The 23,486-nt window shown below is 38.4% G+C and overlaps 1 protein-coding gene across 2 annotated transcripts in view; it reads right to left on the bottom strand.

Moving 5' to 3' along the window:
* Positions 1-23,486, bottom strand: part of SEMA3C (semaphorin 3C) — a 181,689-nt gene that overhangs the window by 13,588 nt on the left and 144,615 nt on the right. For both annotated transcript variants that reach the window (XM_072791375.1, XM_072791374.1), the window contains exons 13-15: positions 10,993-11,081; positions 7,221-7,262; positions 3,882-4,039 (exon numbers count right to left, since the gene is read on the bottom strand). In XM_072791375.1, coding sequence (XP_072647476.1) covers positions 3,882-4,039; positions 7,221-7,262; positions 10,993-11,081 — 289 coding nt within the window. The remainder of the gene's footprint in view (positions 1-3,881; positions 4,040-7,220; positions 7,263-10,992; positions 11,082-23,486) is intronic.

Below are 23,486 nucleotides of genomic sequence, written 5' to 3'. Positions count from 1 at the left end.
TCTAATCCAGTGAAAAATGTCATTAGAGTTTTGGTGGGGATTGTATTGAATCTGCAGGTTGCTTTGGGTAGTATGGCCATTATAATAATACTCATTTTACTACTCCATGAATGTGATTTATCTTTCCATTTATGTGTGTCTTCAATTTCATCAATGTCTTGTAGTTTCAGTGTACAGGTCTTTCACCTCCTTGGCTAAATTTATTCCTAGGTATTTTATTCTCTTGATGCAATTGTAAATGGGATTGTTTTCTTAAATTCTCTTTCTGATAGCTCATTATTCATGTATAGAAATCCAACAGATTTTTGTGTACTCACTTTGTATCCTGCAACATCACTGAATTCATTTATTAGTTCTAACACCAAGCCAATGATACTTGGTTTCATACAAGGCATGATATTTCATAGTTTCAGCTCTTTGTTGATTGTAAGAATGTGATTATTGTGATTAATATCATGATTTGTAGGGCAGCCTGGGTGGCTTAACGGTTTAGCACCTGCCTGCAGCCTAGGGCGTGATTCTGGAGACCCGGGATCGACTCCCACGTCGGGCTCCCTGCATGGAGCCTGCTTCTCTCTCTGTCTGTGTCTCTGCCTCTCTCTCTCTCTCTCTCTGTGTGTGTGTGTGTGTGTGTGTGTGTCTCATGAATAAATAAAAAAAAAATGAATGTAAAAAAAAAATCATGATTTGTGGCATTAGGATGACAATGTGAAATCTACCTTTATTGTTTTTTAAGATTTTATTTATTTATTCATGAGAGATACAGAGAGAGAGAGAGAGAAGCAGAGACACAGGCAGAGGGAGAAGCAGGCTCTACGCAGGGAGCCCAATGTGGGACTCAATCTCGGGACTCCAGGATCACAACCTGGGATGAAGGTAGGCGCTAAACCAACCAGGGATCCCCTGGAATCTACCTTTAAATATGCGTATTAGAAAGGATAACTGGGCTTGTAGTTAGAGGGAGACTATGAGGACAAATGAGTCAACTCATATTTTAGCAGAAATGTCTAAAATGTAAAAATATCTCAAATATGCAATGATAGTCTATATATAGTAGGGAATTTTACTTGAGAAATATTCTTTGTTTGTTGAATAAAAATGCTTGTTCACCAAAGCCAAGGTCTGGAAGTTCTGCAGGGAAGGAGTACTAATCTCCAATTCCTCCACGTTATAGAAGAGGCTGGTAAGCCTAAAGGACCATGGTAGTGTTCACTCTGTGATGTTCATATCACTTTCTTTCTTAGAAAGTGTGGTGCTTTGGCTGCGTTTAGCATTAAATCTGTTTAATAGATAGAATATTGCATTCCGGGTGTTAGATATGCCAACTTTTAGAACTCTTTCCCAAGAAAAATGTGTTGCCTTACAAGCAGTTATGGTAATAATTTGTAAATATCACTGCTGTTGTAATTAGGAGCGTAACACAAGTATGGTTAAAAGTTGCCAGCAATGGCTACAAAAACCATTTAGTTGAGATTACATTTGGAATTTGCTTTCCTCATCCTTTGCGTCCAGGTTCAGATCTCCAGTACAAGCAAAAGATCTCAGGGTAACGAGGTCCATAAATTTTATGTGAAAATCAAAAGAGCCTCTAGACTTCCTGCCTAGATCTTAAAATGACAAAGAAGGACATGAATCTTTGAACACAGATACTAAAAAATACTCTTTTAAAGAAAAAAAAATAAAGAATGTGAGTTCTCTTCACATTTCATGTCTTTAAAAACAAAAAACAAAAAGACTTTCGAATTATCCAGCCCAGGCCTCACCTGTGTGCTCCAAATTCACATTTTTGTTTACTCAACCTCCCCACTTGAATGTCTACCTCACGGGCACTGTTGGCATCATCTTTCCCTCCACGTACCTGCTCCTCGCACAGTCTTACCTTTCTCAGGAAGTCACATCTGCATATGCTCGGTTCTGAGAACCTGGCTCATGCCTGAGTCTGCTATTTCTCTAACGTCCTACACGTAATACACCAGTGCATTCTGTGAGCTCCCTCCGGAATCAGACCACTCATGCTGCCACCTCCACCCCTGCCTTCCTGTGCGAGCCGTCCTATCTCACCTGGAACGTGCAATGCCCTCACTGCCTTGCGACTCCTCTCTCCTCTCTCCTCAGCCACTTCCTACCCAGGGCTGCCATCTAGGCCAAACCAAACCAGATGGGCTTTTCAGAACCAAAGTCAAATAATATCACTCACGTGCTCAAAGGCCCTCAGTAGTTTTCCATTTCACTCTAAATAAAAGCCTTCAGGGACGCCTGGGTGGCTCAGCGGTTGAGCGTCAGTCTTTGGCCCAGGGTGTGATCCCGGGTTTCCCGGATCGAGTCCCGCATCAGGCTCCCTGTGAGGAGCCTGCTTCTCTCTCTGCCTCTGTCTCTGCCTCTCTCTCTGTCTCTCATGAATAAATAAATAAAATCTTTAAAAAAAAAGCCTTCAATGATTTACTAAGGCCGAAGTCAACTGTCATTCTGACCTCATTTCTTCCTCCCCTTCTTTTTTCTCATTCCATGACAGCTCCAATAGTCTTGGTGATGTTTCTTGAATAATCTTGACACACTCCACACTCCGGCCTTAAGGACTGCTGGTTCTTTTCTCTGGAATGTTATTCTCCAGATAATGCCTTGGTGCCATTCCTCATCATGCTCAAGTCCTTGTTCAAATATCACACCCTCAGAAGGACCTCCCCTGGCCAACCCATTTACCATTGCTATTCCCTGCTTCCCAGCATCCCCTATCTCCCTTCTTTACCCTTTTTAAAATTCATAGATTTTATCATTATTTCATATACTAGGTTTCCTTATTTATTTTCTGTCTTCTCCCTCTAGAATTTATTATCCCTCGGGGTAGAAATTTTTGTCTTTTTGTGGTTATTTTTCATGTTATATGCCTAGCTCTATCTAGAACATTGCCTGGCAAATAATTGTCCCATGATAAAAAACTGTTGAACTTATAGATAAGAGTACCAGTACCAAGTACCATCTTGACATGCAGAAGTGCTACGGTTGCTTTAATCTGTTAAGGTCCTTAAAGGCCAATATCTCTAACAGAGCATAAAGAAGCTATAAACACCAGCACCCTCATGATTTTATTTGAAAATCAGTAGTGCTTCTGGCTGGTCCTATTTGCCTTCTCCTGTGGATTCTAATTTTGTTAGATTTCGGCCCTGCCAGCCGTCATGACTGTAGATGGCTGAGTCTGGCTGTGATCCTGGCTGCCCCTAAAGTCTGCATTTCCTTTGTTCTATAATCTGTGTCACTACTGGTGGTCCCTTCCAATTGGTGGAAGTTGGTTCAGAGTTTCTCATCTAAGTCTCTGCTTGAATAAAGGGCACTCAGCCTCAGGCTGCCTTACTCTCTCAATCTGACCAGCAAATATGCCCTCACCATTTTAACAAGCAAGAGCATGTCATCGAGATTCTGAAAGCAATTCAGCCTACCTATTTTGGAGCAATGTTTCAGTTGCCTGAACTAGGACAAACACCTGAATATAGGAGAATTAAACGGCACAGGGAAACCCTAGGAAGGGAGGATTTAATGAGATATAGAAGCATTTAAAAAAAAAATCAGGCAATGTGAAGAATGTTAAATGCTGCTTGAAATATTTGATGGGTCACAGGGGGGAGTTGTGTTGCTAGAGAAGCTTTAAGAGGAGAAACAAATTTTTTGAAAGTACAGTATTCCCACATATCTGTGAGAATCTCAAGTTATAAAGCACAGCCATTTACTTCATTCAATGACTACAGATGATGCTAAATAAATCTACTACTTCTAGCACCATTTTTAAAGAATACTGCAACAGAATTTTTTTTTTCTAATATTGTGGAGCCCTGCCCGATTGTCTGGTGACATCAATTTTGATTTTCAGCTGAACATTTGGTACTTACCGCTTTCCAGTTGGGTAGAACCTAGAGCAAGAGTGGCCATCCCAGGCACAGTAAGGGTCCCTTGCCAGGCAGCAGTCAGCACAGGCTGTACCGTAGATGTGGCATCGATGCAGAGACACTTGGGAAACCCCTTCATTGGAGCTCACATACAACTGTTGCTGTTGGAGGAATGATTATGATTTATTTCAGATGTGGACGTTAAAAGAGGACTTTCAGCAGGAACACATTGTAATATATGTCTACACACTCTTAGATTCATTTTAAAATGGACTAAAAACAAGAAGCAAAGTACAGAGGGTATGAAAGCCAAAATAAATAGAATTTCCTAATGTTAATATGCCTATAATATTACCACTTTCCTGTTAAAAAAAATATTGGAGCCCTATGTAGAATGGCAATACATTTGAGACAGTGGGATTTATTGTTCTCTCAGATTTGAGCTAATATATTACAGATTTAAATTATGATGTTTGCTTTATTTTCTGAATGCACAAGGCAGCTTTCTTTTTCTTCAAATTTGGCAACCCACCACCTTGTAAATTTGAAAAAGTCAAGTCTTAAATAAAGGGCATTTTTAAGTTTAGAAAAAAAGGCACACTTAGTATTAGATAAAATTTAAAAAAAAACATTTTTCACATGCCTTTGAAAGTGACATATTACTCATTAGAGTAATTTTTAAATTACTTAGAAGAATATCCGTATTTATATTTAGGCATGTCTTAAACTTTCTGCGTGATCAAGTGGTCTTCAGCGTCCTGAGTCATAATAAAGATTTCGCTCTCTTTCATTTGTAGAGTATCAAGAACTTCTTATGATACTGCTCCAATTCTCTTATCCATGCTTAGATTGGTTCTCAGGAGTTGAAAGGGTAAGTTTCTAACTGATGCTTATTTTAGAAAGAAGTGATACTGTATAATTCAGGTTAGTGGAGAATCTCTTAGCTGGAAGTTGAATATATTCACATGTGCACACACACACACACACACAGACACCTATACATATTCACCTATATACAACTTAAAATTCAAATGAATACGAGCACCATTGGTCCACCGGGTTCTGGAGGCAGACCTCGGGCATTCCCAGCTCAATATGCTGTGTAACTTTTCTGAATCTCAGCTTCCTTTTTGGTGAAACTGGGATAATGTAGTACCTACCCCACTGAGTTGTTTTAAGAACTAAATGTAAGGGCTAACTCCACATTAAATGCTTAGAATAGTTTCTGACTCCTAAACACTCAATGAATGTTAAATAATATAGTAGAATAAATTACCAATTAACAAACTATCAGCTTATGCATTGCCAATTCTAATTAATCATTTGAATCACATCTCAGTCTACTGTTTAACAAAAAATATTTTATTCCGATCAATTAATTTTTCGGAAATTGGGCTGAAAATGATTGATCCCCAGTTGAGACATTCAAACTATATAAAAAAAACCCCTGCACATTTTGACAATAATCATTTCTTTAGGAACATTTCTAATAAGTGTTTGTTGAGTACATAAATAATATAATGAATGCATCAGCTACATTAAATAAGGAATCTGTTATTTAAGGGAAGAAAACAGGTAATTTCACTCTAGAAATTACCTTTTATTAATCTAACTATTTTCTGCTGTATGGAATGCAAGAATAAATTAGGGAATAAAAAAGCACAAAATAGAAAATAAAATAATTTGAACACTAGGGAAGATACTAAATTCATGGCATTTAATATACTTAGAATGCCACTGGCAATTTGTACTTCTTTCTCGCTGCAGGAATAATGTAGTATGCAGTTATGCGAATGAGTTCCCCAAAACTCAAATAATTACCTACCTTGAATCTAATGATTGAAAGTAACATATTTAATTACAATATAAGTTGTTGAAGACAGATTTAATATTCAGTCTCCTGTGTGTATATGTGTGTTGCATATTGCAAATTAATGGAATGGATTATGAGCTCTGAGCACTCCAGCTGGATTACAACTTGAATTGTGACATGTATCACTGTAATCGTATACTGGACTACTCGGCCACACAAATGGCTCTGTGTCCATTTTTAATTTTGCTCCTATACTTTCTCTTTTCATTAAACTACTGTAAACAAGGAGCTTCCCTGCTGACTTCAAAGACTATTCTGACTTGGGATCAGCTCCCTAGGACATTGGGGGAAATGACGAATGGCTTCTTGTTACTTGGGAAAATGTTTGTTATGCACCATACAAACATTTTTACAGATGAGATCGTTAGCTCCATTGTACCCTATTTATTTTTCTTCATAAAATTGAGTCAAGTGAAAAGAGTACGAGACTGACTGTGGAATACTTCTTCATCTGTAACAGACCAAATAAGGTAAGGAACAATAACGTTATGTCATCAGTTGTGCTAACACTTAAAACCTTTATTCCATATTCCAAGAAAAATAAGTCTTGGGCTCTTTACACAGCAGTTACCAAGGACGTGCTTTATCCTAGGCAATTTATATAAATTAACTCATTTGTGAGAAAAGCATTACCTTGTAGAAGCAGAATCTTAGGTCAGTGAAATTTAATGATTTATTCATAATTTATGGACAAGTCGGGATTCAAATGGATGTCCCTTCAGCTCTGAAGCCTACGGCTCCACCCCTTAGAACTTTCTTCCAGAGAGAAGACCGTGGGGGCTGGAGAGGCATATGTGCTGCACAGGTAGAGATTGGGTTTAGGCTTTTCCTTTTTGTGATCCCTGTGTATTTGCACGTGCAGGCACGAATTAGAAGATGAAACATTTCTGATAATCACGGCCAAACATTTCTTTCCTCAAACCCGAATCCTTATAAGGCTTAGATTTGAGACATTCAGATTTTTTTTAATGACATGTATAAACTCTAAGAAATAGTACTTCCTTAGAAATAAGCATAAAAGAATGCATTGCACATTTCAAACATGTGAGAGCAACAGGAACTCAGAAGAAGACTGATTAGTCATTCCAAGCCCCTGAGAATGTTGGTGATGCTACAGCAGTAAGCCGAACATTACACCAAATTCTTCATTCAAAAAAGATCATTTTTATTTTGGTTGGCTTCACACACTGTAATATTTGAGAATATATGATATACAAAATGTTGGAAGATCTTGCTGTATGTATTTAAATATTCGGCTCTTCTGGGTTTTTTTACAAAATAGACCTATTTTGTCTTCGATTAATAGCTTGTAAATTACGCATAAAAATTAAAGGTGATTTTGTGGTATATAGTAAGTCATATTAATTATTTTTCTAATACAAAAATCAATTTTTCTAAAATTACAAAATACATTTTTCATATAGCAAAAATTTTAATAGGTAAAGGAAACAAAAATGCGGTTGTCTTACCTTTTTGGATGAAATTTTCATTGTTGTTATAGGAGCATGATTCTGAAAAATAAAAAAAAAAAACATTGTTAGCTGTTCAAATAATCCTTTAAAAATATTTGCATTAAAAATGTTCTCTTTTCTGTTAAAATTCTGGAAATCGTCATCTCTCTATATATGCACATATACTTTCAAGGTTTAGCAATACTTGTCCCTAAAGTACATTTCCTCTGTTGGGAGTAAGGATGGCTTGTCATACAAATATATGCCCATTTGTTTTTTAAAGTAGTAATTATAACACATTATCAATACAGTCATTAGGGAAAAAATGAAAACCTGAGAAATTTGGAAGAACTGAAAAAATTGTATCTTGGTATATGGAATCCAATGAATAAAACTTAGGCTTGGCTGGGGGTAAGATGCTGTGGAACGTACCCCAGGTTATGCTTCCACAACACAAGCACTATGCATAAGATGCTACCGTGCACCTGCCAAATGTTGCTTTGGAAAGATGTATTAGCCTGAAATACACTTATTAATTCTCCTGCTGCAAACAAAGAAATATTGTTAGAAAATGTCCTCTTTGATAAATGTGAATTAGTAAAAGCATTTATGAATTTTCTGAAATAGTGATCTTTTTTGAAAGTCACTCTATTCATAAACTTTACTTCTTAAATATCATTAGTTCCTTTTAAAAATCAGACTTGTGACAACCTGATCAAAACCTGTGAAGTTTTATTCGAATAACTCAAGTGAGAGCAAGCTCTCAAAATTAACTCTACCTACAATCATTTCATGTTCTGCAAGTGTGTGTTCTTACACACATTTAAAAGAGAAAATACTGATATTGTCTAAACACTCACTTACAACAGGTTTTGATCACTGCTTAGAAATACACACACACACACGAAAAAATAAAAAGTATTGCAATTTATATCCACCTGGGCTATTACTGATAGCTGTACCTTCAATTCAAGTAAAGGTGGAGGAAGCTGGAAGTCTTTTCAGGAAATATTCTGAATTTCTTTTAATCCAGAGGATTAAAAGAAGAGATTAAGGCTCTGCACTCTATAAAAACAAAGTGTCTGGTTTTTAAAAGTGACCTTGTGATTTCCGCAATATGTATCAGTGTGACACTTCCTAAGGAATCTGTTTCCATTCAAATGCATTATTTCCTCAGGTGCTAATCACAGTGTATCATACACACCCAGTTATTTTTATCTCACTTCAGAAAATATGACATAAACACCATGTTGAAGACAGTAAGTGATTATTTGGCAACTGTGTCTCTCAGTTCAGCCGTATCAATCACTGGCACACGTGTCCTCAAGAAAGCCTCAACTTTTTTAGCCTCTCTCTTGGGCTGACGTCCCCTACGAGCATTTGGACTGACTCTGTTTTTCCACGGAGAGTTTACTCTTCTTGATGATAACACTAGCATAACTCACGTAACAGACCATAAGTAGTTAGCACATGATCAGAGTGACTCACATTTCTTTAAGAGCTTTCCATAACTTACATGTTTGGGTTTGTGTCAAACTCACTTAATGTTTTCTGATTATCAAAAAATGACATTTCAGCTTTAAAAATGAAGTTGTACAATATAGCATTTTTGCTCTCTTCAAGCGAACTCCAGAATAAGGTACTTTATGTTATTTTGGCCAGCCAAGTTGTCTGTATTGAATTGAATGAGGAAAAACTATTTTGTATATAATGCAATTTCAGTTAATCTAGTGAAACCATCAATTCCTTGATAAAGGAAGGCATAGAAAAAGCATTTGAATGTACATAGTTAACATCTTATAAGCACAATATTAACACACTAATCACAAAACCTTATGCCAAAGTGAGTCTAGCATTAAAAATTGCAAATGTAATAACATATTGGAAAATTTTCCAGAGTTCCTCAGATTTCATTTGGTTACATTTAAAAAATATTTCTTTACATTTAAAATGTATTCGCATAATCTGAAAAAATGCATCTTGATCACTTATATGCTTATAAATTCAATAATTTTGGTGACTGTGGGAACATGTGGGACCTAAGCAAAGCAACTTACTGAACAAGCAATAGTCTGCTCCTGGGAGTCCTCAAGTGCTAATTTTACTCAGATAAAGGCTGACTCTGGTCTTTTGATGTCCCTGGGTCATTTTGTTTGTTTGTTTTGTTTTGTTGTTTTTAGTTTTTATTTCATAATCAGAAACTTAACTCTGCAATCTAGCTAGACTTGGAAAGGAATAAGGAAAATACAGAACCCACAGAACTGCAGCCAAAGCATCAAGACTACAGGATCTTTCGAGCAGACTGGGGTAAAGGGGTGCTCCCCTGAGCTACAGAAGGAAGAGCCTAGTAGTTCAGAGAAAACAGGAGTCAAATTTAGTAGATTTGCCCACCATCAGCAATGGTGATCTTCCTGTTGGTCTTGCCGTTCTTGGACCTAAAGTGGTCCACGGCTTCCCTCATATTCCTGCCCTCTCTCACCTTGCCAAAGACCACATGCCTGTCATGCAACCGCTGAGTCTTGTCTGTGCAGATGAAAAACTGGAAACCGTTTGTGTTGGGCCTAGTATTTGCCACAGACAAGGTGCCAGGACCCATGTGCTTCAGATGAAATTCTCATCATCAAACTTTTCCCCATAGATGGACTTGCTGCCAGTGCCATCATGGTGTGTGAAGCCACCCACGCTGGCACATAAATCCTGGAATAATCCTGAAAAAGCGGCCATCTTTATAACCAAATCCTTTCTCCCCAGTGCTCAGAGCACTCAAGTTCTCTGCTGCTTTTGGAACTTTGCAAACAGCTTGAAGAAGATGCAGCCCAAGGGCTCAGGGTTCATCATGACGTCAAAGAACCCAGTGCTTTTGACCAAGGGCCGCGCGTCTGCCCTTGGGCCATTTCTTCTTAATTGATTTAGTTGGAAATAGTCTGGAATAGGATTGATTCCATGCCAAAGTATGTTTGCAACTCTAGTGGCTCCTCTGGCTGTGTTTTATCCTCTTTCCAAATGTTTATCAGAGAAATCACTTGAACTACAATGGCTTACATCTTAAGGAGAGAAGGGTGTGCATGACACCACAGATCTGCTTCCCCCCTTCCCCCCAGGTTATAGACACATGAGGAATAGGCACTCGGCACTGAGCAGGTGATGCCTTACAGGACTGAACTGCCCTGTGTGCCTTTTTGTTGGTATTGTGCATTGTTTAGCTTTCTTCTTCTTTTTGTTAAACCCAAATTTAAGAACAAAGGGAAGAACAAGGAAATCTGAAGCTCAGCAGAACATGAAATTTTGAGTGGTAAAGAGACATTTGTTTTATGTAACTTGAGTGACATTTGAGTTGAAAGCAATAAAACAAGAAAAAACAAAGCAGTTTTTCTTAAAATTCTTGCACAAAAAAAAATATGAGAAAGTTTATCTAACAATCAATAATGTAAAGCATTTGGGCTTCAGTGGGTTGTGAAGCAAATGATGAAAGCCCTTCGCCGGCAAATCTTTTAGACCTTGACCATAAGAACTCATTTATAAAAATAATGATGACCAAAATTCTTCGAGTTGTGATAATAGCTGAAAAAAATGAATCTTTTAATGTTAAGATAACTTGAAATGTTAAAAAAGGAAAACTTCAGAAATTATTTGTTCTGTATTTCTCATTTTATCTGGTGTTTCCTACCCTCAAAAACTTAGGATATTTATTTGATCTTTTATCAAATATTTTTTCCTCCCAAGTGGCCCTAAGATTAAAGATTTCCATCTATCATGCACGTTCTAAGATTAACAGAAGAGATGTTCAAACCTTAAAGACTTCTAACTCCTCCAGAATGAGCTCACCCCTGGCAGAGCTGTTAGCAGGAAGGACAACCACCTTTTGCACAGTGCCTCGATCTAAACCAAAAGAAAAAAAAACAAAAAACAAAAAACAATAAGACGCAGGAAAGAAAGATATTTAAACATATGACCACTGACTTAGCATTTAGAATACTACTTATGTACTATTTAGTCATTAAAAAGAGACTATATATTTAGCTATATTCCAAATCTCATATGTTTAAATTGAGATTATATATAATTCAAAATGAACTAGCAGGAACATCTTATATTTTGTAATTATTTGGTACAGTCATAACTATGAGAGAAGAAGGAGAAGACGAGTATGTCCAAGTGTCTTTTTTTTTTAAGATTTTATTTATTTATTCATAAGAGACACAGAGAGAGGCAGAGACACAGGCAGAGGGAGAAGCAGGCTCCCTGCAGTGAGCCTGATGTGCGACTCAATCTCAGGACTCTAGGGTCATGCCCTGGGCCGAAGGCAGATGCTCAGCTACTGAGCCAGCCGGGTGCCCTTGTCCAATTGCCTTATAAAGTCATAAGTTCTGTTTCTGAACTATATGTGTATCCTTCAAATATTAATACATAATTTTAAGTTTGGCCCTTAAGAATATTACTTAAATCTCCAAACCAACATTATAAAGTGACACTCTCATGTTTTGGTTAACCTTGGCACATGATGATTTGATTATCTGAGAAAAAATATTATTACAAATGAATATTTATGGTAATTGTATTACAAACACTAGAATTAGAAACTTAGATTCGATCTGTAGCTGTGAGAGATTTCAAAGTAAAATGTTTTACCCACAATTTGAAATAATTTTCAAAGTAGAAATATAACTATGGTCTCAGATCAATTGTGGACACCTATTCAAGAATAATTCCACTGTTTTTACATCTATACACACTCACTTGGGAAATTTTTTTGGATATTCTTAAAATTCAGGGAAAAATATAAAATTAGATGGTCCAAATAAACTTAAGCAAACACAAAAATTTACTTATAGTTCCAATGAGATTGCCAAAAACAGAGATGCCCAATAAATGAAATACAAGCGGAAAATATAATTTATGCCAGTATTTTTAATTAAGATAGTTTTACATGTCACATGAACATCTATCTTCTAGGCATGTAATTTTGCCACTCTACCAACCACGTACATTTTAGGCTTAAAGGAAACTAGTTGAGAATTGATGATGTGGGGTTAAAGTAAATGTGTAAATTATTTGATAAAGTAAAAATATATTTCCTCACCAAAATATGTTTCTATTATAATAATTAACAAGCTCTACCATAAATATCAAGTCATTACTTTTAAGTATGAGCATGTAACTATGAGTATATAATTTGGAAAGATGCATTATCATCAACAGATACTGGACCATGGTTAAATTCTGTTAAGAAATGTCAATAAGAGTTCATTTGAGAGATGCCTGGGCGGCTTAGTGGATTAAGCAACAGCCTCTTGATTTCCACTCGGGTCTTGATCTCAGGGTTGTGAGAATGAGACCCATGTTGGGCTCTATGCTGAGCATGGATTCTGCTTGGGATTCTCTGATTTCTCTCTGCCCCTACCCCCTGCCCCCTTCTTAATTCCTCTCTAAAATGAAAAAAAAGGAAGAAAAGAAAGAAAGAAAGAAAGAAAGAAAGAAAGAAAGAAAGAAAGAAAGAAAGCCTATTTCATGTTTACATTTTGTAAATGTATGAGCCTAACTGAAAGATTCAAAATAATTCTTATTTTCAAAGTAACTTCTACATCTAACATAGGGCTTGAACTTATGACCCCGAGATTAAGAGTCAGATGTGTTACTAACTAAGCCAGCCAGGTGTCCCTCAAAATAATTCCTAATAAAAAATAAACTCTACTTTAAAATGTCACCAACTAAAAAATTAAAACCTACTAAATAATAATAAACAGAAGAACAAGACTTAGATTTTTTGCCAGAACAATTCCTAAACCCTATGAGGATAAAAAGTGCGTATCTGATATTAGAAGTTTCAAACTATGCTCTGTAACTTAAAATGCATTTCTTATCCCCTATTCAAAAGTAAATAAGAATCTCAGTATTGAAAGCGCTAGGTATAATTAAAACGCTTTGAAATGTCTCTTTTTTACTGATCAGCTTCCTTAGGATCAGCCCAGGTAACAATTTGTACTATTTTTCTTGTAAGATAAGTAATGCATGTATAAATTTGAAGGGAAAAAAACATTTGGGGATGTTGTGCAAGACACGTCACAGTTAAAATGGATGAATGTGGTTGCAGGTGTTCCCTAATTTCTATTAGCAATTCATCACCAAGAACCTTGGAAACGTCTAAGGAAATAAAATACATGAAAAGCCTTACATTGAAAGCTTTGAAATTATGACAGCTAGGGCAAGATCTGTGTCTTATTGTGTGTGCACTGTGTGTGTGCGCGCCTGTGTGCGTGTGTGTGAAGAACGAGGGCATAAAACCATCTTTGTCTTAGGTCATGTTATCATAAACATTATATTCTTTTCATTTCTTTTAAGAGGTCACAACAGAGTTTTATGGTTCCCTGCTGCAGTTTGTAAGGATCACCAGCACTCTCCGTGACAGCGGTGACCTGTGTCTTGAGCAGAGAATGAGCAGAAACTGTGTATGATCAGTTAAAATAAAACTGCAAGAAAAGGAATCTTGACTACAGGGATTCCCAAAGATAAAGCTATCAGCTCTGGGAAAAAAAAAAAAAAAGTATTCTCAAATTAGACAACAGGCTCCTGTTTTTAACCTAATGTTTTAACTTAACTATGAGAGCAGTATTTCACACAAATCATCATTTCTTTTGAAAGAAGCAACAACAAACATACTTTATTCATGCCATTTATGAAATATTACCCCCCAAAGCAGCTATAAAAATGGACTAATAAAAAGATAATGCATTACTTGATTTTGACTCATTGCAAAAAAAGCAAGAACACTCCTTTTATTTATTGCTTGTCTTTCTATTCAGTTATTTTGTTTTGTTTTGTTTTGTTTTTTCTGGTAACGATGACTAGATTCCCCTTTATTTTAAGACCATCAAGGATAAAAATATATTTTTCTACCTAGTAAAACTGGATGTCAACTTATCTGAAACTCTTGCAAAAATATGTTACTTTCAGTATTGGTGACACTTCTACTTGAAAGTCAAGTTTAAATAAAACCATAGAAATGCAAAATCCCCAAATTGGAACACATAAGTGTTGAATGCCTAGCATGTGCCTGGTTCTACAATAAAAAATGTGTCATTGAATTCTGACTTTCGCGGGGCGGGGCAAGCAGGTGCGGGGCAGGGGCCTCAGCTCAGCCCCCCACCCCACCCCCGCCCTCGGGCCACGCCGCCTGCACACCTGCCGGGCCGCCCGGGGGACACGCACCTGCTGCGGCCCAACCAGCTCGGAGGCTGCAAATGAATTGGGGGGGGGGGGCGGGAGGAGCCGGGCTACGGGGGCGGAGCCGGGGACGGGAAAGCCCCGCCCCGAGGCCCAGGCAGCGGGAGCCGCGCTCAGCGGGGAGCCTGGCAGGACGCGGGCGCGGGGGGGGGGGGGGGGCGCCCCCAGGTCCTGGGGTCACCAAGGGGGAGGGCAGGGGCGTTCGGTGGGGGGGACAGGGGCCTGCGGGGTCCAGAGCTCCCCCTGAGCCCAGCACCAGGCCGGGTGGGAGGCGGGGCATCTCCCCAGGTGCACACACCTGAGAGTCAGTACAGCAGCCTCCACCCCCCCCCCCCCCCCCGCAAGACCCGCTAGAAAGACAGGGGAAGAGCCAGATGTGGACCCAGAAGCGCTAGAAAGCTCCAGGGGAAGGCGAGGGATTTATAGTTTATAGAACCAGAGGGTCCCCCTCTTTCTTTTTCCTTTTTTCAGTACAACTCGCTTTTCTATCAGACTGTAAATTTCCAATTGTTTTTTCTCTTTTCCCACCTTAACTAGAATATTTTACCAGCTCTTTATTTTTAAGATTCTTCCTTTTTGACTTTCATATTTCTACAACTACAGGTCTTAGATATATTTTCCACATCTGGATTCCCTTCAACATACTCAATTTTGGGAGATATGCGAGATATGTTTTCTTTGTTTTGTGTTTTCTGTTTTCTCTGTCTCATTTGTTCTTCAATGGCGAAGTTAGTACCTTCTAAAACACGACCAGCACACACCCGGAACCCAGGGGAACACTGTTCTGGGTCACTATGGGAAATTATATTCTCTCTCCCTTCCCATTCTAAAAGGCCAAGAATCCCAAAGAAGAAGAGAAAAAAGAAAAAAAAAAAAGAAAAAAAAGGAGAAAAAAAGGCTCAGGGTTTCAGACTGGATAAACAGCAAGACCCATCTATATGCTGTCTAAAAGAGACTCATTTTAGACCTAAGGACACCACCAGCCTGAAAATGAAAGGTTGGAGAACCATTTACCATTCAAATGGTCCTCAAAAGAAAGCTGGGGTAGCAATCCTCATAACAGGTAAATTAAAGTTTATTCCAAAGACTGTAGTAAGAGATGAAGTGGGACACTATATCATACTTAAAGGATCTGTCCAACAAAAGGACCTAATAATCATGAATATTTATGCCCCTAATGTGGGAGATGCCAAGTATATCAATCAATTAATAACCAAAGTAAAGACATACTTGGATAATAATACACTAATACTGGGAGACTTCAACATGGCACTTTCTGCAAATGACTGATATTCTAAGCACAATATCACCAAAGAAACAAGAGCTTTAAATGGTACACTGGACTGGATGGATTTTACGGGTATTTACAGAACTTTGCATCCAAATACAATTGAATACACATTCTTCTCAAGTGCACATTGAACTTTCTCCAGAATAGACCACATACTGGGTCACAAATCAGGTCTCAACTGATACCAAAAGATTGGGATTGTTCCCTGCATATTTTGAGGCCACAATGCTTTGAAACTAGAACTCAGTCACAAGAAGACATTTGGAAGAAACTCAAACACGTGGGGGTTAAAGAGCATCCTGATAAAAAATGAATGGGTCAACCAGCAAATTAGAGAAGAATTAAAAAGATTCATGGAAACTAATGAGAATGAAGATACAACCATTTGAAATCTTTGGGATACAGCAAAAGCAGTCCTAAGAGGGAAATACATCACAATACAAGCCTCCCTCAAAAAGTTGGAAAAACTTCAAATACACAAGCTAACCTCCCACCTAAAGGAACTGGAGAAAGAACAGCAAGTAAAACCTATACCAATGGGCAGCCTGGGTGGCTCAGTGGTTTAGCACTGCCTTCAGCCCAGGGCATGATCCCGGAGTCCGGGATCGAGTCCCACTTCGGGCTCCCTGCATGGAGCCTGCTTCTCCCTCTGCCTGTGTCTGTGCCTCTCTCTCTTTCTCTCTCTCTCTCTCTCTCATGAATAAATAAATAAAATCTTAAAAAAAAAAACCTACACTAAGCAGAATAAGAGAGTTAATAAAGATTCAAGCAGGACTCAATGAAATAGAGACCAGAAGAACTGTGGAACAGATCAATAAAACCAGAAGTTGGTTCTTTGAAAGGATGAGTAAGATAGACAAATCATTAGCCAGCCTTATTAAAAAGAAAAAAAGACTCAAATGAATAAAATCATGAATGAAAAAGGAGAGATCACAACCAATACCAAGGAAATACAAACAATTTTAAAAACATATTATGAGCAGCTATATGAGAATAAATTAGACAATCTAGAAGAAATGGATGCATTTCTGGAAAACCACAAACTACCACAATTGGAACAGGAAGACATAGAAAGCCTGAACAGGCCAATAACCAGGGAGGAAATTGAAGCAGTCATCAAAAACCTCCCAGACACAAAAGTCCAGGGTCAGATGGCTTTCCAGGGGAATTCTATCAACATTTAGAGAAGAAACAACACCTATTCTACTAAAGCTGTTCCGAAATATAGAAAAGGATGGAATATTTCCAAACTCATTCTATGAGGCCACCATCACCTTAATTCCAAAACCAGACAAGGCCCCATCAAAAAGGAGAATTATAGACAAATATCCCTGATGAAAACAGATGCAAAAATTCTCACCAAGATACTAGCCAGTAGGATCCATCAGTACATTAAGAAGATTATCCACCATGACCAAGTGGGATTTATCCCCGGGATGAAAGGTTGGTTCAACACTCGTAAAGCAATCAATGTGATAGATCATATCAATAAGAGAAAAAAACAAGAACCATAGGATCCTCTCAATGGATGCAGAGAAAGCATTTGACAAAATACGGCATCCATTCCTGATCAAAACTCTTCAGAGCATAGGGATAGAGGGAACATTCCTCAGCACCTCAAAACCATCTATGAAAAGCCCACAGCAAATATCATTCTCAATGGGGAAACACTGGGAGCCTTTCCCCTAAGATCAGGAACACGACAAGGATGTCCACTCTCACCACTGCTGTTCAACATAGTACTGGAAGTCCTAGCCTCAGCAATCAGGCAACAAAAAAATAAAAAAGCATTCATATTAGCAAAGAAGAAGTCAAACTCTCCCTCTTCGCAGATGACATGACACTGTACATAGAAAACCCAAAAAAAAAAAAAAATCAAAAAAAAAAAATTAAAAAAAAAAAAAAAAAAAAAGAAAACCCAAAGACTCCACCCCAAGATTGCTAGAACTCATCCAGCCATGCAGCAGTGTGGCAGGATACAAAAATCAATGCCCAGAAATCAGTGGCATTTCTATATACTAACAATGAGACTGAAGAAAGAGAAATTAAGGAGTCAATCCCATTTATAATTGCACCCAAAAGCGTAAGATACCTAGGAATAAACCTAACCAAAGAGGTAAAGGATCTATACCCTAAAAACTACAGAACGCTTCTAAAAGAAATTGAGGAAGACACAAAGAGATGAAAAAATATCCCATGCTCATGGATGAAAGAATTAACATTGTGAAAATGTCAATGCTACCCAGGGCAATGTACACATTCAATGCAATACCATGGAGTTTCTTCATAGAGTTGGAACAAATCATCTTAAGATTTGTGTGGAACCAGAAAAGACCTGAATAGCCAGGGGAATATCGAAAAAGAAAACCAGAGCCGGGGGCACCACAATGCCAGATTTCAGGTTGTACTACAAACTGTGGTCATCAAGACAGTGTGGTACTGGCACAAACACATAGATCAATGGAACAGAATAGAGAATCCAGAAATGGGCCCTCAGCTCTATGGTCAGCTAATATTCGACACAGCCGGAAAGACTATCCACTGGAAAAAGGACAGTCTCCTCAATAAATGGTGCTGGGAAAATTGCACAGCCACATGCAGAAGAATGAAACTAGACCATTCTCCTACACCAGACACAAAGATAAACTCCAAATGGATGAAAGATCTAAATGTGAGACAAGAATCCATCAAAATCCTAGAGGAGAACACAGGCAACACCCTTTTTGAGCTTAGCCACAGCAACTTCTTGCAAGATACATCCATGAAGGCAAGGGAAACAAAAGCAAAAATGAATTATTGGGCCTTAGGATAAAAAGCTTCTGCACAGCAAAGAAACAGTCAACAAAACTAAAAGACAGAATGGGAGAACATATTTGTAATGATATATCAGATAAAGGGCTAGGATCCACGATCTATAAAGAACTTATTAAACTCAACACCCAAGAAACAAACAATCCAGTCATGAAATGGGCAGAAGACATGAACAGACATTTCACCAAAGCAGACCTACACGTGGCCAATAAGCACATGAGGAAATGCTCCGCATCACTGGCCATCAAGGAAGTACAAATCAAAACCACAGTGAGATCCCACCTCACACCAGTGAGAATGGGGAAAATTAACAAGACAGGAAACAACAAGTGTTGGAGAGGATGTGGAGAAAGGGGAACCCTCTGCACTGTTGGTGGGAATGTGACCTGGTGCAGCCACTCTGGAAAACTGTGTGGAGGTTCCTGAAAGAGTTAAAAAAATAGAGCTACCCTATGACCCAGCAATTGTACTGCTGGGGATTTACCCCAAAGAGAGAGATGCAGTGAAATACTGGGACACCTGCACCCCAATGTTTATAGCAGCAATGTCCACAATAGCCAAACTGTGGGAGGAGCCTTGGTGTCCAGCGACAGATGAATGGATAAGGAAGATGTGGTCTATGCATACAGTGGGATATTCCTCAGCCATTAGAAACGACAATTCCCCACCATTTGCTTCGACATGGATGGACCTGGATTATGCTGAGTGAAATAAGTCAATTGGAGAAGGACAATCATCATATGGTTTCACTCATACGGGGAATATAAGAAATAGTGAAAGGGATTATAGGGGAAAGGAGAGAAAATGAGTGCGAAATATCAGAAAGGGAGACAGAACATGAGAGACTCCTAACTCTGGGAAACGAACAAGGGGTAGTGGAAGGGAGGTGGGCGAGGGGTTGGGGTGCCTGGGTGATGGGCACTGAGGGGGGGCACTTGACAGGATGAGCACTGGGTGTTATAATATTATGTTGGCAAATCGAACTTCATAAAAAATATACAAAAAAATTCTGACTTTCAAGAAAATAAATATCCACTTTAATCCTTTACTCTTCCACATTTAGGCATGTACTAGTACTTTATGAGCTAGTATTTCTGCAGAGCTCTTCATTACACTGGTTTAATTTTCATCAGTGCATCACTTATATATATGTTCTTTTTTTAAAGATTTATTTACTTATTCATGATAGAGAGAGAGAGAGAGAGAGAGAGAGGTAGACACACAGGAGGAGGGAGAAGCAGGCCCCACACAGGGAGCCCGATGTGGGATTTGATCCCGGGACTCCAGGATCGTGACCTGGGCCAAAGGCAGGTGCCAAACCACTGAGCCACCCAGGGATCCCCTATATGTTCTTATTAGAATTCCATGTACTAAAGTTTTTATATGCATGATTAGAATAGTCATTCAAATATGTGGATTTAAATATGAATACAATAGCCTTAAATCTTTGTGGCATTGTCAATCATCACTTTTAACCATGGTTAATTTAGGTTTTATGAGACATTGAATTTATGAATTTTGGAAGCTTTTTTTGTTCAAATAATTTGTAAATACAAAAAACAGAGTTGTTTGTGTCTTCCTCAAACGATTACAAATGAGGAATTCTCAATTTTGTGCTAAGACCACCTCTAATAATTAGCCTAGTTTTCTGAAAAAAAGATAATTGTCTAAAAAATGGACAACACACTCCTTACATTGAAGAAGAATCTCAATCTAACATAATCTCATCTATAATATCACTACAATTTTATTATCTGAGATCATTCACAAGTCAGCAAAAGGTTGAAAACTTTCTTTTTCAGTTAAATCTACCTCCCTGTCTCTTGTATTGATTGGCCTTTCTTCTATAGCTACCAAAAATATATTGAGTCTCTTTTTTACATTCCTTAATGTTTACCTTTATAATCTCTTCCTGTGGTCTAAGCATCAGCATTCTCTTCAAGTATATTTATTAAAATTCAAAACCAAACATTTTGCCTGCCATTCTCTGGAAAGTGTGCAATTTGGCATTATCCTATTTAAAATGTGGACAGAATTGTAGATGATTATGCTCTTATTTTACCAAATGCCAGGCCTCACTGAAACTGGACTATTTAAAAGACACGGCAATAGTTCTAGCAATTGACCTCACACATGTCAGAATGGCTACAATCAAAAACACAAGAAAAAAGTGTTGGCAAGCACATGGAAAAAAACAAAACCTCATGTAGTTGGCAGGAATGCAACTGGTGCAGCCACTGTGGAAAATAGTATGGAGGTTCCCGAAAAGTTAAAAATAAAACTACCCTATGATCCAGCAATCACACTACTGGGCATTTACCCAAAAAATACAAAAACACTAATTCAAAGAGATACATTCACCCCTATGTTTATTGCAGCATTATTTACAATAGCCAAGATATGGAAGGAGCCAAGGGTCCATCAAGTAATAAATGGGTAAAGATGAGGTGGTGTATATATACAATGGAATATTACTCAGCCATAAAAGGGAATGAAATCTTGCCATTTGCCACGACATAGATGGAGCTAGAAAGTATTGTGCTAAGTGAAATAAGCCAGTCAGAGAAAGACAAACACCATATGATTTCACTCATATGTGGAATTTAAGAAACAAAACAAACGAGCACTGGGGGGGATAAAAAGAGGGAAGCAAACCAAGAAACAGACTCTTAACTACAGAAAATAAACTCTTGGTTACCAGAGGGGAGGTTGGGGGAGGGGGGATGGGTTGAAATAGGGGATGCGGAATAAAGAGTACACATATCACGATAAGCATCGAGTAATGCAGAGGATGACTGATTACTATAGACTACTGTACACTTTAATATAACCCTGCATGTTAACTAGACTGGAGTTAAACAGTAAAAAGGATAGTTCTAGTATTTGATCAACAATTTAGGTGATTGTTCAGGATCTGTAGTACTTGGGGGCTCAGGAACCAATATCACACTAGTGTACACCACTCATTTACAAGGCTGTACTCTGCATGTCTCTATATTTCTGCTTTTGTTATAAACTGCTGATTCTCACATAGCATACTTCAGTCCAGATTTTGAAGACATAGGTTAAATCTGATCCAATTTAATCACGACTAAGGCACGGCATATACTAGTACTTTAAGATTGATCAATTGTCAATGCATAAGCATCATTTCCATCAGTTGTGGCACCAGGAAAGAGCCAATATATAGGTTGCTGCTGCTCCCTAAGTGGCCCATGTTAATGGGATAGTCACTCTCAAAATGCTGTCATGGTAGACACCTGTAGCTTTTTTTTTTTTTTTTTTTCAAGACATACGAATCCTTCTCTTTCTCATATAGAAAATACTCCTGAGGTATCCCTGGGCTGTATCATTCACTGCTAAGTGACTAAGTTGACTCAGGTTGTTTCCCACACATTTTCACTCCCTGATTCAACTAGAAGTCACTGAATGCCTGCAGTGTGTCAGGCAGTATATCCAGTACGGATGCAAAAATAAATAGGCACAGCACTCAAGAGTTTACAGTCTAGAATTTATGGCTTTTTGAGTAGTGTGTTCCCATTAAAATGTTAGTCATTGAAAGATATACATTCCAGAATGTCCATAAAGCTCCTGAGTAGTTATGTCCACATAAAGCAATCTCTGTACCTTTTAGTTTGAAGATGATAATACAGTTACCAAATGTCTTCCTTCTGAGGGTAGTGAGACTGGCATTCCTTACATGTACTCAATATATAAATCCTTTCTTTTTTTTAAGATTTTATTTATTTATTCATGAGACAAACACACACACACACACACACACACACACACACACACACACACAGAGGCAGAGAGAGAAGCAGCCTCCCTGCAGGGAACCCGATGCAGGACTCGATCCCAGGGCCCTGGGATCATGACCTGAGCTGGAGCCAGATGTTCAATCACTGAGTGACCCACGCACCCACATCTTTTTATTGTTTTGTAGAATTTGGGGTATTGCTTTTATTTCCTTGGGATAAGCCCTACACCCACAACATATTCACAGTGAAGCCAAGTATCCTTCTCTTTCCCTTAAGCCTCAGTTTGCTTATGTGTAAATATAAATAATAATTGTATCTTTTGTAATGGATATCATTTTCCAAGGCCTACCCGAATCACGTCCCATTCTTTTGGTAATAACACCCTGAGGACGTCTTTTGGAAACATGTCTCTCATTCTCACTCTATATGGTTAAGAAACCGTTTGCATCGCTCTTCTAGCTCCAGGGAGATACCATGACTTAGGCCTGTGCACTAAGAGCATCCCTTTGCCCTGGTGATTCATGCCTGCATGGGCACAAAAACAAATCAGGGCCCAGCCTTCCCCGGGAATTAGATATTTGGGAGCCTCCTTCTTTCTGAGATCAGGGCTATGAAAGTAAATCCCAATGAGCAGGACCATCCCTCCCAGCACATGCAGACACTTTCTTTGAGAATCAATAATACAGAGGAAAACTGAACTGATAGTGAGATAAATTTCTGACATCATTTTAGCACAAATTCAGCTATGCCTGAGGCTGCCTCCTCCTACATTTCCCAGTTGAACGCACACACTAAATATTATTTTTTTAAAACTAGATTAAGAAAGGTGTATGTTCACTTCCAGGTAAAAGAGTTCTGACTAATAAAAACTAAATGAGTAATATATGGAAATTGCTTAGCATGATGTCTGATACATAGTACACCCTCAAGTTGTATTTTTTTATTTATAGCTCGACCATCTACTAAATTTTTTTTTAATTTATTTATGATAGTCACAGAGAGAGAAAGAGAGGCAGAGACATAGGCAGAGGGAGAAGCAGGCTCCATGCACCGGGAGCCCGTCGTGGGATTCGATCCCGGGTCTCCAGGATCGTGCCCTGGGCCAAAGGCAGGCGCCAAACTGCTGCGCCACCCAGGGATCCCTACTAAATTTTTTTAGAAAGATTTTATTTATTCATGAGAGACACACACACACAGAGG

The sequence above is a fragment of the Canis lupus genome, chromosome 21 (assembly GCF_048164855.1).
Source record: "Canis lupus baileyi chromosome 21, mCanLup2.hap1, whole genome shotgun sequence".
Classification (NCBI taxonomy): domain Eukaryota; kingdom Metazoa; phylum Chordata; class Mammalia; order Carnivora; family Canidae; genus Canis; species Canis lupus.
The sequence above is the reverse complement of the archived record's forward strand: the minus strand, read 5'-3'. Positions and strand labels throughout refer to the sequence as shown.